At 38.7% G+C, this 19,510-nt stretch overlaps 1 protein-coding gene across 3 annotated transcripts; it reads left to right on the forward strand.

Moving 5' to 3' along the window:
- Positions 1-777: 777 nt before the first annotated feature.
- Positions 778-19,405, forward strand: ccdc9 (coiled-coil domain containing 9). Of its 3 annotated transcripts, none has more exons than XM_059514293.1 (16): positions 778-927; positions 1,394-1,449; positions 1,715-1,819; positions 2,023-2,172; positions 3,369-3,680; positions 6,130-6,213; positions 6,312-6,479; positions 6,777-6,958; positions 7,388-7,446; positions 7,685-7,732; positions 11,013-11,127; positions 14,370-14,514; positions 14,648-15,122; positions 15,836-15,967; positions 16,072-16,170; positions 19,095-19,405. In XM_059514293.1, the coding sequence occupies exons 2-16, from the start codon at positions 1,447-1,449 to the stop codon at positions 19,097-19,099; spliced, it is 2,082 nt and encodes a 693-aa protein (XP_059370276.1). In that variant the 5' UTR covers positions 778-927; positions 1,394-1,446; the 3' UTR covers positions 19,100-19,405. The 3 variants fall into 3 exon arrangements, with proteins under 3 accessions (XP_059370276.1, XP_059370277.1, XP_059370278.1); XM_059514294.1 differs by having other exon boundaries at positions 7,688-7,732; XM_059514295.1 differs by lacking the exon at positions 7,685-7,732 and having other exon boundaries at positions 779-927.
- Positions 19,406-19,510: the final 105 nt, after the last annotated feature.

Genomic DNA, 19,510 nt, shown 5'->3' on the forward strand with positions numbered 1-19,510 from the left:
ATGGAATGTATATATTTTTTCTTTATTTGATTTAATTCTAGCGTCTGTATTACAGTACTTTTGACAATATGGTAGCTATTATGGTTTTGTCTTGACTGCTCACATGGTTGAAGGATGGTGGGAAAATAGGAGATATATGTATATTTTTTCTTGTTTTATTTTTTTGTTTGTTTTATTTAGAGCTTTGTTTAAATATAAAATGACTGCATTTAAACATACTACTCTGTAAAAACATTTAAATATAAGGCATGCTTTAGATTTTTACATGACTAGGTTACTAGAAAATGTTATTATGCAAAATCTATATAATTGTATATTTTGTACAAGCCATGCTTTGTACAAGACATGCATGCAATCCAAACATTTTATTTCAAGGTACAGCATTGAAAGAGTCTTTGACCTTGTGCTTATTTGTCTCAAAAGCAGTTTCCTATAGTTGTAAATCTTTAAAACTCAAGGAAGACACCCAGACAGCTTATTGTGAACTGTGAGGTGCAGTAATTTTAGTGGATTCTCCCTAGATCAGACAGGCAGATAGATCACATAGAATTCTTACATGTAAAGCGGTGTCCAGCAGATGGTGCTTTAAGCCTAAAAGATATAATGCACCATGATCTGATGTTATTTTGTTAAGTATTTTTGAGATTTTTATTAGTAAGTCTATGAAAGTGTAGATTGATTGACTTAATTATACCCTTTCTTTTGGTTTTGTTTTTTAATTGTTTTCTCTTTTAACGTCCAAGCTATGTGTGGCAAATGGTCAAATCACAAACTAAATGACTTTTATTTTAAAATCCCCCCTACTGACGCTCACAACCATTCCGGAAGTGGAAGCTGTTGTCAACGGAAGTAGATTGAGTGGTAGTCGGTCTCCGTTGATCGAGTGCACCTTACAAGCCACATTTAGGGGCGCTGCACTTGCCAGAGGTAAACCAGTTAAGCTTTGAAACATTGTTTTAGTTGTCTATATTCCACAGACATTCATTGAATGTCTATATTTTATTTGAACTGCCTTTTTGTTTCACGTAACAAATCAAAAAGCTACGTGAGCTCGTCTCATGAATCGGGCTCAAAGACTCTTGGCGGCAGCTTTGATGAAATTGATACATAGTAACGTTAGTAGTCCTCACACTCGTTTCAGAGACATCATTTATTGGAAACACGGTCTGTCAATGTATTCAAACGCTCGGCTCTCTTGTTCATAGTGTTGTGTTCTCACTAATACGCTTATGCAGGGCTTTATATAGTCTGTGTTCATAAGACGGGTTTATGATAATGACAACCTCTCCTATTGTGTTATTTAAATAGTTCTGGTCGCATGATCAAGCATGCAATTACACTGAGGAGGAAAAATGTTTTTGCTCTCATTGCATTCTTGTGTCTTCTCGTTTAGGTTCAGGGATTTCTTCAGCTCTCCACCTTTTGCTTTAGGACAGGCTTCCAGCTATGGTGAGGCTTGCTATCATCATTCTGTTTCATGTCAAGATTAAAAAACTGGGGGGTCCAGATATATATATATATTTTTATATTTACATTTCAGATACCTTTTATGGGTAATTGTGTTTAATTTTATGTTAAATATTATCATTTAGCATTCCTAGTCAAATTGTTCACAGACCAAGAGGTTAGATTTGGTCTAAAATTCAAAATGTGTTAAAACTAGTATAATATGTTTTCTTTTTTTCACCTGTCTCTCTATTTCTGTCTTGGTCAGTCTGCTGTGGTGGATCTAAAGACTAAGGAGGAGAAAGACGCAGAGCTGGATAAAAGAATTGAAGCTCTACGGAAGAAGAATGAAGCTTTGGTCAAGAGATATCAGGTGAAATTGAGTGCTGTAATCTGATCCAATACTGCCACTCTGCCAGTTTGTTTATTTGGTGTACCGCTAGTGATTATTTAATTTTACTTGAAGTATTATTCATTGTACAGGTATTCAGTCCTTGGAATGATCAAATTCAAGGCTTTTATCTTGGTCAGTTTTATTAATTCATTCAGCTTGCTTGTCTTCTCTTGTGTCACCAGGAAATACAGGAAGATAAGAAAAAGGCTGAACAGGAGGGGATCGCTGTGACGACAACTCGCAAACACCGCCCTCATGAGCCTGAGTCTGAACGGAGAAAGACGGAAAAGGAAAACTTCACAGTGGCAGTTGACTTGTCCAAACTTGCTGGGGTAAAGACAGATGGGAGAATATTTTCATGGAATGGCATTTTACCATAATATACCATTATATGGCACGATCATAATTGGTCCTGCAAAAAAAAATGGAATGTCTTAAATATCAGGAGTGGTCTGTCTTGTGCAGAAACCCTTTAGAAATGCAGGTTGAACTGTTTTACAGGGTCATTTTTAGCTTCATAAGATATTGTTTCCCCCTAACCTTATTAAATGTGTGCAGTGTGCATCATCTTTTGTCACATTCTTATATTTAATTGATAAATTCCATTAGAATAATAAGACGCTATAGGGCTGTTACCATGTAAATAAAATCAGTGTCAACAAAATCCTTGTTTGCAATGCAGAGGTGGCATTTCGATATACTTTCTCAGACTGTTTAATGCAGCTCAGAGGTGGTATAATGCATCTACAGTGCAATTGTAATCACACACATAATGCTATGAGATCTAAAATATTGAAATATGAATAAAACTGCCAGTAATGTTATCATAGACAATACATATTCCACACCCCTACAAAGAACGGTTATATTTGACTTCACAGACATAGTCCATAGTTTGTTAGATACTTTTTGCTCTTGCTGTAAATGTAAATATTTAATATTAATAACTATATACTATAGATCTTAACTCAAGTTTGATTTTGAATCATCTCAGACCGCTAATGATTTGCATCAGCTCCTATAAAGAACAAGAGCATGTAGAAGTTAATTAGCACTCCCATTCCTCACAGCTCTGAAGATTTTAATTTCCCACCTGGGGAAGGATGAGACAAGCTGTAGAGCATTTTTAATCAATACCTGTAGAGTTTCAGTGGATCACAGATGGCCCGCGCTGCTTTGATAGACCGTCCTATCGTGGTCTGTAAAGGTCATGCCTTTTAGTAACTGCAAAGTGAGGGCATTTTCTTCAAATATACTTGTTGAACTAGACAGATGGGCATTGCCCTTTAAAGAATGTGATTTCCAGTTTAAAAAAATAAAATAAAAGTAGGTATGGTAACATGTCTAATGTAGTGTTGTTATTATTAACCAAAAATATTAAAGATGTTTCTTGTTGATTTATATGAAGAAAAACATATACTTGTCTTGAACTCAAAAATAGAAACTGGAAATGTTGCCTTGGGAACAGAATGACATCAATTTTTACTCTTGGACTAAGAACCTCTTAAACTTCATATTGCCTTTCTAGGAAAAGCGTGTTGTGAATGACAGGAAACCAGCTGCTCATCGTGGTGACCAGGGCCCAGAAGAAGAAGAGTCTGGTCAGCTTCATGGTGAGAGCCCCCCCCACAGAACCGGATCGGGTCGGATGAGCAGAGGTGGCCACCGCGGTGGAAGAAGAGAGCCGCGTTCAAACAAAGTCGAAACATGGTCAGAAAGGCAGCCTCAGGATGATGAAGGTGGAGAGGGTCCAGCTCGAAGTGAACGCTCCTCTAGAGGAGGGCGGAGGGGAGGAAGAGGTGGATCTCAAGGAGGATCAGGCCCGGACAGGAAATCAAAGGTCAATATTGACAGTCACCAGTAGCCTTTATTAATCATTTTGTAATTCAGATATTGTAGAATATAGTTGTGGTACATTCATTTACTTACAAAGTCATTTGTAGGTGTGTTTGACACAAAACGTATGGAAAGAAAAAACACAAGTCCCACTTTATCGCTGTCTGCAAAATGAGTTATTTGCACACAGCAGTGCTTCTTCAAGCCTGTTGTATCATTGTAAGACAAAACATTCAATTCAAGTGTATTTGTATAGCGCTTTTCACAATGCAAATTGTTGCATAGCAGCTTTACAGAAAATTTTAGTTTCTACATTTTATTTTGTAATAGCTTATCAGTGGTGACTATCTCAAGTTGATGTCCATATTGCAGAAATGTACGGTTAAAATCAAGTAATGCAAAATTTGGCAGTTTTGTATGTTCTCTGAGGGTTGGCATCATCCGAGGTCCTCTGGAGGGTTGGCAAACTTGGCATCATCTGTTCTCAGGTATTCGGTCATCTCAGGTCTTTGTAAGGACTGGGTCCAGACTGAAGCTTGTGTAATTCCTAGTTACAGAGAAGTTAATAGAGAAAAATTTGCATAGCTTCTGTTCCAGCTAAGCAAAATAAAATAAAAAATGTGTTCAACCCAAGCAAAATAATGAAAATGTGCATTTGATCAGATGTAGCTGAAGTACAAGGTTATGAGATGCATTATGTGAATGCTTGGGTAAAGAGATGTGTCTTTAATCTAGATTTAAACAAAGAGAGTATGTCTGAACCCCGAACTTTATCAGGAAGGCTATTCCAGAGTTTGGGAGTCAAATGTGAAAAAGCTCTACTTCCTTTAGTGGACTTTGCTATCCTAGGTACTACCAAAAGTCCAGAGTTTTGCAACTTATGGAGCAGGATGGATTGTATCGTGGTAGAAGACTAGTTAGGTACACAGGAGCTAAACCATTTAGGGCCTTAAATGTAAGTAGTAAATTTTTTGTAACTGATACGGAACCTAATAGGTAGCAAGAGCAGAGAATGTAAAATTGGGGTAATATGATCATATTTTCTTGACCTTGTAAGGACCCTAGCTGCTGCATTTTGGACTACCTGTAGCTTGTTTATTGAAGATGCAGGGCAAGTACCTAGCAGCGCATTACAGTAGTCCAGTCTAGAGGTCATGAATGCATGAACTAGCTTTTCTGCATCAAGAAACAGGTAGCATGTTCCGTAACTTGGCAGTGTTTCTAAGATAAAAGAATGCTGTTTTTGTAACATGGTTAATATGATTTTCAAAAGACAAGTTGTTGTCTAATATAACACCCCAATTTTTAACTGTAGAGGAAGTAACAGTACATCAGTCTAGATGCAAATTGTAATCCAAGAGATTCTGTGTATTGTTTTTGGTCCAATAAGTATTATGCAAAATTTATACAAAATTTGTCTTATACAAATTTAATAGGAGAAAATTATTGGTCATCCAGTCTTTTAAGTTTTTAACACACTCTGTTAGCTTAGATAATTTAGAAGTTTCATCTGGTCTTATTGAAATATATACTGTAGTTGAGTATCATCAGCATTACTGTACAATGGAAACTAATCCTGTATTTTCTAATAACATTTCAAAGGGGCAACAAGTATATTGAAAATAGCAGAGGGCCTAGGACAGATCCTTGTGGCACTTCACTTTACTGGATTTAATTGAGATGATTACCCGTTTAAATAGACAAAGTGATAGCAATCAGAAAGGTGGGATCTAAACCATCTTGCAACGTAAAACCACCTGCCTTTGAATACCGGTATAGTTTTGTAATCGATCTATGAGTATGTCATGATATATGTGTCGAACGCAGTATTAAGATCAAGTAAAACTAGCAATGAGATGCAGCCTTGATCTGACGCAAGAAGCAAGTCATTTGTAATTTTAACAAGTTTAGCTCTGTGCTATGAAATTCTTCATGGATATAATTTTTTTGCAGGAAGGAGCACAATTAAGCAGACACGACTCTTTTAGAAATTTTAGACATAAATGGAAGATTTGAAATGGGTCTGTAATTTACCAGTTCACTAGGATCTAGTTGTGGTTTCTTAATAAGAGGCTGAATAACCACCAGCTTGAATAGTTTTGGGGAGTGACCTAAAGATAAGGTTGAGTTGTTAATATTGATAAGCGGTTCTTCTGCTACAGGTAACAGCTATTTTTCCAGTTTAATCACAATCAGGTTTTTCTAGATCCTGTATTAAAAAAATTTAACCTCCCTATTCGGGGAACAGACACAGTCTTTATAGATTGGACAATTCAAGTACTCCTGTCATTTTTGTGGGTAGAACAAATGTGGTGTTTAAATAAATAGTAGGAATTTCGCAAGCAATGGCAGGAAGTATTCTTAATATTTTTTTTTATGTTTTAGATCTTTGTAACTGCAACGCAGATTTACTTTTTAAACACTAGCATCATAACTGATTTCCAATTTCTCAGGAGTGGGAGGAAAAAAGAAGACAGAACATAGAGAAGATGAATGAAGAAATGGAAAAGATTGCTGAATATGAGAGAGGTCAAAGGGTATGTTTTGGTCAACCCAACTTTCTCTTTTTATTATATCATTCCAGTTCCAATGTGATGTATGCGCACATACACACTTGAAATTAATTTTTTTGCAGGCTGATGGAGAGAAGAAACCCATCAGAAACTTCCTTGATGACCCACGGCGTAGTGGGCCCATACCAGAAATTGACCGCAAGGAGGGAAGCCGACGACATGTGCGCAATTGGGGTGGTGTTGACTTTGACAATGTGAAGACTGGTGCAGAGGTTGAGAAAGAATGGACGGTACTAAGCAGATTGACTTCTTTTATTTAATTTTTCAAATAATTCTAAAAAAAAAATTCCACAAAAAGCAGAACTGTGTTAAACATTATTAATGTTAAGAAATGTTTTAAGCACCAAATCAGCACAATAAAATGATTTCTCAAGGATTTTAAATTGTTTCAGAATATTTCAGAATTTGGCTGATTTTAGTGTTAAAATCATACCAACCCCACACCTTTCAATGGTAGTGTAATGGTAGAAACTCACATATTATTAATACTTTCAAACTTTCTTTCTCTCTTTTGAATCTCATAACAGAATCGTAGGCCAAGCGGTAAAGGCTCAGTGGATATGACTCTGTCCATGACTGGTCGAGAGAGAGCCGAGTATCTCAACTGGAAAAAGGAGCGAGAGCAGATTGACGAAGAACGACTGGCTCGTCACCGTAATGCCACTGGCCAGTGGAGACGAGAGTGGGATGCCCAGAAAACAGATACAATGTGAGTATCAAAGATATAAATGGTCACTATTGTGGCAAGATTATGCCATATAGCTATGGAATCCTTAAAGGGCTATTTCATTAAAAAATGTAATTCTGTCATTTTGCTCACCCTCATTTGGTTCAAATCCCATATGACTTAATTTCTTCTGTAGAACACAAAAGTAGACATAGCTTCTGCACATTCACTATATGGCAAAGAGAGCCCAGTACATTTCTCTTTTTTTGTTCATCAGAACAATATCATGAATGACAAATGTTGACCGGATTTTTATTTTGAGTTGAATTATCCCTTTTTAACTTCAGCTGTAAGAATTTTGCTTCTGTCCGAGTGTTTAAAAGAGAGGCAGATAAATACTCAGTGTCTAGGAGTAATTCATGCTGACAGGGTGAGAATGAGATGACCAGTGACCCTGTGGCATTTTCACAGGTTCAAGGAGGAATCAGCTGTGGCTGGAGAGGGCACACAAGAACAAAGCAACAGGAGAGGTAAATCACATACAAATACTTCCAAACCCATCACATTGACCACCTGACACCCGTTCTACACAAAACATGAATGTCACCCCACAATTTTACAGTTTCTTCTACTTTATACAGCCAGCCAATAGACTATAATACTCCAATAAAAGCATAGAGTAGTTACAGGTACATATTTATTACACTTCTGCTTTGTGAAACTTGTGTTTGTGGCTCTTTGGTGATGCTTTGTGCTGTGGTTTCTCAGCAGCTAGGGGGCGCAATGCCCATGTACAGCAACGCAGTGGACCTTCAGGTCAGCATAAGGCATGGGACTGTGTCTGTCTGTGTGTGTGTGTGTGTGTGTGTGTGTGTGTGTGTGTGTGTGTGTGTGTGTGTGTGTGTGTGTGTGTGTGTGTGTGGTGATTGTCTCTTTGCCCTGCTTCACATTGGCCCTAGTCTGAGTGCAAGCCAACAGCTGTTACTGCGCTGATATTTTCTAATTGCTTTCCACTCCTCCATAATAAGATACAGTGGGGAGTGTGTGTCTGATTGGATTATCTATTGTCTAAAATGCATGTCGCTGGATAGCTGAGATAACATTTCCTCATCATTGCTTTCTGCCAGTTGCCCAGCCATTATTTCAAACTTGCTTCCCGGTCATTTTGCAGAAAATATGCACCCGGCAACTCCTTGCATTCTTGACTTAAATGATCTTTTAAAAAATGAAATACAACCTCACCTTTTGTCAATCACGTTTACACACTGCCTTTGAAACTTTCATTTGCCATTAAAAAAAAAAAAATCGGATCAGGTTCGATATTCGCATCCATATAGAAATAGCATTTTGATAGGAAAGGATGATGAATATGAAAAAATGCATACAAAAATTTTGGACTTGGTGTAAACAAAGAAAAATATTTCTGTGGCCTGTTGCATGTAACTAGTTGAACATGCTCTTAAAAGAAAAAATCTAAATCCTTCTTGAGCCGGAATCTCAGAGATTGCTCAAACTAAACAAAAACTTACCTTGGCACCCGGGTTTTGTGCAACAGGCTTCTGGACACTTTAGTTTAGGCTAATTAGTGGTAAATAAGTCTGTAAAACATTCTTCATCTTAATGTTCTTTTAGCATCACCATAATTTTCCGCCAAGGTATTTGTGGATCAAAAAAGAATTAAATTGTCGCAATTATTCATAGATTTTAAGAAAATCTTAAATAGTGTAGAAAAAAAGGTCTTTTTGCAAATAATAGATAGGAGATGCTTTAAGGTATGTACAGTCGTGGCCAAAAGTTTTGAGAATTACATAAATATTGGAAATTGGAAAAGTTGCTGCTTAAGTTTTTATAATAGCAATTTGCATATACTCCAGAATTTTATGAAGAGTGATCAGATGAATTGCATAGTCCTTCTTTGCCACGAAAATTAACTTAATCCCAAAAAAACCTTTCCACTGCATTTCATTGCTGTCATTAAAGGACCTGCTGAGATCATTTCAGTAATCGTCTTGTTAACTCAGGTGAGAATGTTGACGAGCACAAGGCTGGAGATGATTATGTCAGGCTGATTGGGTTAGAATGGCAGACTTGACATGTTAAAAGGAGGGTGATGCTTGAAAACATTGTTCTTCCATTGTTAACCATGGTGACCTGCAAAGAAACGCGTGCAGCCATCATTGCGTTGCATAAAAATGGCTTCACAGGCAAGGATATTGTGGCTACTAAGATTGCACCTAAATCAACAATTTATAGGATCATCAAGAACTTCAAGGAAAGAGGTTCAATCCTTGTAAAGAAGGCTTCAGGGCCTCCAAGAAAGTCCAGCAAGCGCCAGGATCGTCTCCTAAAGAGGATTCAGCTGCGGGATCGGAGTGCCACCAGTGCAGAGCTTGCTCAGGAATGGCAGCAGGCAGGTGTGAGCGCATCTGCACGCACAGTGAGGCGAAGACTTTTGGAAGATGGCCTGGTGTCAAGAAGGGCAGCAAAGAAGCCACTTCTCTCCAAAAAAAACATCAGGGACAGATTGATCTTCTGCAGAAAGTATAGTGAATGGACTGCTGAGGACTGGGGCAAAGTCATATTCTCCGATGAAGCCCCTTTCCGATTGTTTGGGGCATCTGGAAAAAGGCTTGTCCGGAGAAGAAAAGGTGAGCGTTACCATCAGTCCTGTGTCATGCCTACAGTAAAGCATCCTGACACCATTCATGTGTGGGGTTGCTTCTCATCCAAGGGAGTGGGCTCACTCACAATTCTGCCCAAAAACCCAGCCATGAATAAAGAATGGTACCAAAACACCCTCCAACAGCAACTTCTTCCAGCAATAGTTTGGTGAAGAACAATGCATTTTCCAGCACGATGGAGCACCGTGCCATAAGGCAAAAGTGATAACTAAGTGGCTCGGGGACCAGAATGTTGAAATTTTGGGTCCATGGCCTGGAAACTCCCCAGATCTTAATCCCATTGAGAACTTGTGGTCAATCCTCAAGAGGCGGGTGGACAAACAAAAACCCACTAATTCTGACAAACTCCAAGAAGTGATTATGTAAGAATGGGTTGCTATCAGTCAGGATTAGGCCTAGAAGTTGATTGAGAGCATGCCCAGTCGAATTGCAGAGGTCCTGAAAAAGAAGGGCCAACACTGCAAATACTGACTCTTTGCATAAATGTCATGTAATTGTCGATAAAAGCCTTTGAAACATATGAAGTGCTTGTAATTATATTTCAGTACATCACTGAAACAACTGAAACAAAGATCTAAAAGCAGTTTAGCAGCAAACTTTTTGAAAGCTAATATTTATGTAATTCTCAAAACTTTTGGCCACGACTGTAGTTTCCTTTAAAGGCAACTGATTTCATTTTTAACTCGTCCCAATATCAAAAACTAAAAATTTATATTAAGCTTTATATATATATATATATTTTTTTATAATGTTCTATTAGCTTTGTTAATGTTTATTATTTAACATTTATTTCTGCTTTATTTTGTACAATAATGTAATTTATGAATTACATTAACAATTACAAAAACAATGTTATCATTTTAAGATCTGCACTATGAGAAGTGTTGTGTTATGTTCAGGATTTTAGCATACTTCCAATTGGCTTATACTCAAACGACATTCCCCAGCTAAGGCACAATCCTCTAACTAACATCACTCTTTCCTTAACATTGTGATTTTTACATTACGTTTTTCTCTAAAATATTGTTTTTCAAAAGCTGTCACTCATAACAAACCTAAGTACCTCTTTTGCATCAAAGAAAGTCTTGCAGCTTTTGACACGTGCTTATTTGCTGACGTCTTGGCTTTGAGTGCTTCACAAACCCAGTATCTACCTCACAAAGTCAAGTCTCATCACAGTTCTGTCAAATCAAGGGCACATTTGCATGTCTTTCTCATCCGTTCCCTTCCTCTCATCCTGAAGAGTGATGCATAGAGGGGCAATCCATCAGAATGACAGGGGGCCATCTGTTACTTTGAGCCCAGGGTCATCTCTAATCCACCACAGATTTCAGACACAGAATTGTTTTCCAAGGTCTTGCTCAGCCCCACATCACCCTTCAAAGATAAATATTGCTGTAATCTCTCTTATGCAGAAGACAACAAGAGGCCACCTAAGGCACCAACCATTGGGGACTTCTTGGGACAGGGCAAACCCAGACAAGGAAGCCGTGGACGAGGGAGGGGTCGCGGTCAAGGCAAAAGCTACAGGTATGCAATAGTCATTTGCACAGTGAAAATTATCCACACCAGCATTGCTTCTAGAGCAGGGGTTGTCCAGACTGATCCTGAAGGGCCATTAGTGTCCTAGAGTTCTTATTATGGCTTAACTAGACCATTTTGCAGGCAGGTGACCCATAGGTGCACCATTTGGGATGGCCCCATTAGAGTTTGAGAGTTCATCACCGATACCACAACAAATTCTGGCATCGGCAAGTACATGAACCCATATACCGATCCGATACCATTTTCAAGACCTAGTTATGACCGCTAGCTTTGCCTAACCACTGCACGGTTCTTCTTCGCTGCTCAGAATGCATTGCAAACACAGGAAGTTGTGCTGTGTTGCCACAAGCAACCCCTGTTTAGAGCAGCGAAGAAGAAATGAAAACGTGTTAGCAGCACTGATCTATATATGACTGGATCGCTCATCGCGTTCTAAACTGCCAACAGACAGTGAAGCCGCTTCTATATTATTGATCAGTGGTTAGCAGTATGTCCGCTGTTTAGCAGTATTTCAGACTGGACCAACCAGACAGTAAAACGGCGACTAGGGATGCCACAAGTACTGGCACTTCACTACCAAGACGGTGCTGAAAATTAAAAAATGTGATGATACCAGCGTCTCTGTAGTACCGGTAGTAAGTTACCGACTCCCGAGTATATTCGTTACCCGCAGCTGCGTTCATTCGCTTCCGTGTTAGTCTAAGCGCAGGGCTCCATACTGTAGCCAAATATATACTAGTGTCTGTGAATATTAAACTGCAAAATACTATTTAAATATTACTCCTGCAAATTGTACATCTCTGTGGGAGACGGGCGCAGATGCGCGGGAGCTCGCTGTTTTGTAGTCTCTGCCGTGTGTCACTATATGAGGACACGAACGCATAAACCGTCACTTCATGAGAATTTACCGTTTCATTTGAGAAAACTGTCATATCATAAACACAGACACTCAAAGATCTTCATGGCGAGTAAATTGACAATATATTAAGCTACTGTTGTAGCCTACAGTAGATTTAGCTACGTCTCTATGTAGTAATAATACGTCTCTATTAATAATAATTATGCCTAGACGGTTGCTTGTTTTTTACTTTTGTTGTAAAGAGATTATCTGATTAATATAGATTTTTTTATATTACTAGACTTATTTGTTGCAGTTTTTATACAGTTATATTGTAAAACTAAAATACCTTTTTTAGTTTGCGGTGTTAGATTTTTGGCTGCATTTGAAGTTCTTTTTCGCCTAAGAAAATAAATAATATTACTGTCAAATTCATGTCAGATAATATAATACTGTAATAAATACAGTAGTTCACTATGTATTTGTTCATGTTTTATCAAGGGATAAGTCTGAAGCACACCATAAAATAATTCTAGCAATTTACACAGGGCTAGTAGTATATACAGCTGTATATACAGATACACACCCAGGTATCGGATCAGTACTCTGTATCGGCCGACACCCTGAGCCCAGGTATCGGAATTGGTATCGGGAAGAGAAAAACGGTATCGGAACATCTATTGTAGCCACTAGGCTTAAGTTGTGTTGTCTAAACCTTGGTCCAGTTTCCGCCTGGTAGCAAGGTGCATTTTATGTGATCTGGTCACAAGAAGTCGGATTATTATTTCTACCTGGTATTAAAGCCCATCTTTCAAGTTGAAGATCCCTGTGAATGAACGTGTAGATAAATAGTGTAGGAACTCGATTTGTGTGAAGAAACTAATCATAAATGTGCATTAAAAAGTTTTTTAAAAGAAATTGTGAGTAAAATTACTTCCGTGGTGAAAAATGCTCTGATCGGAAGTGACGCAACGGCCGGTAAATATGATCTCTTCATAATGGAGTCAGGCAGTGAAGAGGTTGCAGTAGGGGTAAATGTCAACTCTTACGATGGGCCATTGCCGTATAATTATGAGCCGCCTAGGCGAGAGAGGGGTCAGGCAGAGTTGAGGGGAAGGGTATATGGACAGAGGAGAGAAGAGAATCGGTGTGAGGAGAATCGGTGGAGTGACCACAGGCTATATCTAATTGTGGCTAACGTTGTCTACATGTTTATCACATTGCAGTATCTTTAATAAATCATATTTAGAAATATTGCAGTCGACTTTGTTGTTTTTCAAGCATCCATGTAGATCGTCACCATCTATGCCAGCAACACGTGTCTTAAAGTGTTTAATTTAGATCCCAGATTTTAAATGAATGCTGTAGGCTATAGCTTACATCTGTGACGGTCAGCTAGTCTGGATAGGGATGGAAATGCTGTGCATTTCTGCACAACATAGTTTATCTTGAAATTTAGAAATTGCTAATTAGGAATATGCTGTTCATGTAAATACAGTCATTGTTACAAAAACCTACTATAATAACGATAACGACAAACTCTCTTTTGTTACCACCTCTCAGACAGCGTAAACCCGGGGTGCTCAACACTACTCCTGGCGATCGACTGTCCTGCTAAGTTCAGCTCCAATCCTAATCAAACACACCTGAAGCAACTAATTAAGGTCTTCAGGCTCACTTAAAAATTAAAGGCAGGTGTGTTTGATTAGGATTGGAGCTAAACTTTGCAGGACAGTCGATCGCCAGGAGCAGGGTTGGGCACCCATGACCTAAACCCACACTGAGAACCAGGGCGGCAGCGCCTATGTTTGCCTGTCGTTACGTCATATGACGCGTTCTCTGGGAAAAGGCGGTTTCTTGGAGCATAGCTTAGAATAGGTACACTTTTTTTCTTAATTTCTGCCCGTGGGTGTTGTAAAACATATGTATTCTTATGTATTTCTTTTTAAATTAACATTTTCATACAAGATTCCGTATAAATTAAGTTATACAGTTAAATTGAAAGATGGCCTTTAACATACATTTCAATTGCATCTGAAAGAGATGACATATGTTACTGGCGTTAGAAGGAAAGGAAGCAAATGAAAAGTGTAAGGAGTGCATTTGTGTGTTTGGTACAAAACAACATTTAAATCACTTATTTTGGTGTGTTCTCACATTGTGTCTCAGAACGATCACATGTTCATTGAGCGGGCAGCGAGTAGGTGGTGCTCTGTACTCAGGGCGGACATCGTATCCACTACAATGTGGTTATGTATTTCTCAGATTCAGACCACAAAAACACATCTTAATACCAGGTGGAACCTGCTATTTGGAGAAGGTGGCATTAAAGGTTGAGAAATTATCATTCTAGACATTCTAGATGACATTCTATACTTTCTTCCTAAAGCATGCATGATAACCGGTGGGAAGGAGAAAATGAAGAGGAGAAAGGAAGAAAGGAGGAGCAAGAGAAGGAGAAGGATGAAGAGAAGGTCAAAGAGAAGGAAGATGAGAACAAGGATGACAACCTCAAGGCTCCGTTGTCAGTCAAGGTAAGTGGCCTGAAAATACTTATTAGGTACTGAGTAACATGGTAATAAGAGTTCTTTTGAAGAGCCTTATTAATGAAGGTTGCTTTTAATTAGTCTGTGTTTCAATTGTTCCTTTCCTTCTCCTGCTGTGCAGAAGACTGATGAAGAAGGCCTTGCTGAAGTGGATGATGATGAGTGGGAGGATGCTAGTGATGGTGAAGAGGAAGATGTGGAAGAGGATGAAAAAGCAGATGGCGGGGAAGACTCAAAAGATGCTAAACCAACAGAAAAGACCCCTATATCTCCTGCACCTTCTACTCCCAGCCCAAAAGGACAACGTACCCCAAGACCCAAAGTCCACATCCCTTCCCCACAGGAGACGCTCCGTACACCAGAGGGACCTAAACCCCTCAGCCCTTTCTCCCCACTGGACAGCCACCAGCCAGTATCAGACTGGGGTGAAGAAATGGAGATGCTTTCTCCCAAGAGCAGTCTGGGTGAGAGCCCTCTGAGGCCCAGCAGCACTGAAAGCAGTCCAGCTCAACCCAAGAGCAACCTGGCTGAACATAACATGACAACCACCCCCAGCCAGCCAGAAGAACCAGAAAGCAAAGAAATTACATCTGCAGGTGGAATAATTATGGTCTTTATTTAGTACTTCACAGTTTCTCTTTTTAGCGGTGCTTTTATGACACTTAGCAAGGTCTGGAGTGTGCTTCATTTCCCATCTGCCATTACATCTCACACATGGTGAAGCATTCTAGCATTTAAATTTATGGCCTGTGCACACCAAATGCGAAATTAATTATTTGCGTAAGTATGTTACATACAAAGTCAATGCAAAGACACTTATAAACGGGAATGCACGTCAAGCGATGCGATTACGCACGATACGATTACGCACGATACGAGAGAACTCCCCTGGAAAATTCGCATGATGCATTGTTGTGTAAGCCAATTACAGAAGAGCTTATTTTCATGTCCGGTTGTATCATAATATGGAGGAGAGCATTACATGATGTCTTTATTCATGTGAGTGACACAACAAAAGTCCCACGAGTAATCTAGAGTGCTAAGGCTATGTGAATACTTCAATTATTGGTGTGCACACACCATTATACTTAAGCTTCCGTTGATTTTGATTACATTTTCTGATTCTTACTACTTCTACTAGTTTTTGCAAGCAACAACCCAACTGTTAGTGTTGCCACCTAGTGGAGCCTTTTAGTAGGGCAGTCAGTTCCATGCATGTGTGATGTATTTGTGCAAGTGTGTTATATAAATATTAGATGAAAAACTTTGGTATCTTAGTATTGAATCTTAATTGTCTTTTCACATTTAGTGGTGGTGTCAGCTTCCTGTGAAACGCTAAAGGAGCCTGTACCAGCTGAATCTGCCGACACAACCACCTCGAGCAGCCATGACACAGAAGATCCCGTAGTGGCGCCCACCCCAGACAGCGCCAACCTGAGCAGTAAGTCAAAACAATCCATTAATACACAAAGTTTGATTTATTGTTTCCTCCAAATGAACCATTAATTGTACTCTCCTGCATATCCTGTTTATCCTCTTATTCAGAGGAAAGCGACGCCCCTATTGTAGAGCTGGATCAGAGTCAGCCTGAAACGAAGGTTGTGGAGGATATGGCAGTGGATTCTTCAGATCAGCCGTCCTCAGGTGCTGTTCTTATTACCAGCTTTGAGACTGTGGCTTTTCGAAAGAGGTCCCTTACTTCAGCTGACTTCTAACAACTAACCAACGTCTTCCCCTTTTCTCCACGCACTTCAGTCTTTCTGGTCTCTTTGTCTCTCCCTCCCTGTTCGCTACACTACTCATGTCTCCTTTATGTTCCCGTGTCCATCTGTCTCATGGCATGAGATGGCGTCTGCTATCGGGCTTGTCTCTATCGGCTTTGACAAATGGAAATACAGCTCCTCAGGCTATGACAGTCCTCCCCTCCTCTGGGACTGACTGCTTCTGTCTGCAGCTTCACACTGGCTGTCATTCTCCACTGTGAACCTTGCACACCTCCTCCAGCACAACTAATATCCCACGTTTACTGTGCTCCTGGACCCCCCTCATTGTCGTTTATGCACCTCTTTGATTTCACACCTTTCCCTGGATGACATGTTTGGATATGGGTTTTGGCTTTTCACCCTTTCATGCATGTTCCATTTTGCTAAAGCATGTATATGTGTGAATGTGTGGACCGCAAACGTCACTGAACGTGATCTATAACATCATCCCAACAGGATCCCATTTAAATGCTGTTTAGGATCATTATCATTTAGGGGAAAGCTGTTTGGCTTTTCTCCCACAGTAGCTTCCAGAGATGAATTACACAGGGTAAACCTAATGTGGTTCCTGAGACTGTATGGCATCTTATTAGATTTCATGTCATTTTAATCTTCATCATGTATGAAATGTTTATCAAGCCACACAGAATGAATGTACACCAGAGTTCAGATAGCTATGTTTCCATCCAGCTATTTTTATCTGCCTTTTATAATATCGCATGAAAAAACACTGGATGGAAATGCTAAGATGTGCATAAATTAAAAAAATGTGCATAAAAAAAACTTATGCGCACAATTGAGTAGTATAAACGTTTTATCCACTAAAAAATTTGCATAAACTATAATGGAACACATTTACCAAATAAATTTCACAATGCACATCAAAAAAGTTGTGTGAATTTGCATGATTGGACAAGATAGCTTGACTAACCTGCAGACCGATCTCATTCCACAGCATCTGAAACATTTTTTAAATGTCTGAGCAAAGTCTTTCATCAAAGAAAGTCTGTATAATCATCTTACACGACTGCGTTCCCAAACAGCAGGCATCCACCTCCGAAAGCAATGACAACATTTATTGTTTTGTCTGCTTGCTTTGAGGCGCAAGTTATTTAGCATATTTGAAAATTATTATATTTATGGCTTCCCCTATTTTTCTGATTGATATTTAGTGCCAGTTTATCAGGAAGTGATGATTTTATTCTCTTTGACTCATTGGATGGAAACGGTGCTTTATTTGCAAATGTTTTGTTCCAGTTTTGTGCATAAGTCAAATTCGCATCTTTGGATGGAAACATAGCTGATACATAGCTGAAACATAATGAGGGTAGTTTTTGCAAATAAAACCCATTGTTTATTCACATAGACTAAAAAAAAAGGTCCTCTGAAATGATCAGGGTTCCTGCAGTTTTAGAAAACCTTGAAATATTAGGAAATGTAAAAAATCATGGAAATGTGTCCGTAATCTTAAGTCTTATTACAAAAGTCTTATAAGTCTTATTACAAATTTTGAATAAAAGATTTGTCACGTGATGTGTTTGGATGGGTATATGGTGGCTTAAATAAGCCACTGTAATATCAGTACAATTATTTTTAAGATTTCTTATCCACTGAACAACTGGAAATGTTATAGAAATTCTTTGATTACAAGAAATGGGAACCCAGTGTCTCATTCGGTTACAAAGCAAAGGAAAATCTAAACTAAATACAAGCCTAGCCAAACATTATAAAAAGAAAAATGAAATTGGTGGCCTTTATCCTCATCATTTAGTTTTTTTCTAAAGTCTGAAATTTGAATTCTCTCCCTTTTTTATTGCCCTTTTAAGGTGCAGTCACATTCACCGTTCAGCAAATTTTCACAGGCAAATCCAGTAATTTCAGTAGGAATCCGTGCAATCTGGAATTTAATTTGAAGGCAAAGTATTTCCCCACAAATTGCACAGTGGGTTTAAGTTGGTCATGCAAATTTGCCATGTTGACCAAAGCATGCTGCTTGATTTGATTTAAGAAAATAGCTTTAGTGTGCGTGTTTCATCATACATCACTTCACTGTTGACAACAGACAATGGACCTTTAGTTCCTGTGTAATTTTGCCGAAATATCACTGATGTGACTGCACCTTATTCTGTACAAAGTATTCTGTCGTTGTATTTTTACTTATACAAGTGATGAATTTGTAGTTTATACTGTTGACATTTGGCATAATGCTGGAATGGCGAATAAATGTTGTGCTGCTTGTTACTTTTGAATGTCTCCCTTTCCCTTCCTTTGTTTCGTGAATGTTTGACGTCGTATCCACTCCATTGCCAAAGGCCCAACCCTTCTCCACCTGCTCCTGCTTATTACCATTACATCATAACAGTTTATTATGCGACTAACTGCTCATTAGCAACTAATGAGTGGATGTAATTTCTTGCCAGTTCCCTCGTTCCGATTTCCATTGTCCATTGGAAATATTAAACATAAGCTCTAATGGCTCAATAACAAGATTCTTGAATTTCCTTTAATTTGATTACTCTGCTACGTTTAGCCTGTTTACCAGGAGGAAACTATTTTTATTGCTAAAAATGCTTTAATGTGGAAACTGCAGTTGACTATCATATCAAAGCAGTAATGAAACCCTGCGAAAATCAAATGTACTTTTTGTCTTCGCGTTTCACATTAGGAGACACTACTATGAAACAGTACGTGTTTTTTGCTGTTTTTGTTAAACAAAGCAATGGTGGTTTACAGTTTATTTCATCACTCATACTGGGTGTTTTCATGTTGATCTTTTCATTCTGACTGCTTTATATATGTTAACAGGCTGAGGACTAAATGCAGGTGAACTCGGTGCTTCACAAACTGGAATAGGAGGTAAGCGGAGGAAAGAGAAGACATGAGGTGTAATGGACGACTGTTGACTGTAAATTAAAGGGGTTGAGGAGGCACCTTTGGATCCTTTTCAATGCTTCATCTCGCTATATTGTTTAATTATTCCTCATTGGTTGGGACTCTATGCTGTTGTGGAGCTAAGCTGCTGTTCTTTTCTTACATTTACCCTGGGATTAATCTGTAAAGCATGTTATACTCGAACCATAAGAATTTATATATATTTTTTTTTACAATGGAGCGGTGGAAGTGTCAGTTCCCCACAGTAGTTTAAATCACCCAAGATCATAAGGACACTATGTTTTAGGCACAACAGCACTCGGATATATGATATCTGAGCTCAAATTTAG

Source organism: Carassius carassius, chromosome 28, assembly GCF_963082965.1.
Source record: "Carassius carassius chromosome 28, fCarCar2.1, whole genome shotgun sequence".
Taxonomy (NCBI): domain Eukaryota; kingdom Metazoa; phylum Chordata; class Actinopteri; order Cypriniformes; family Cyprinidae; genus Carassius; species Carassius carassius.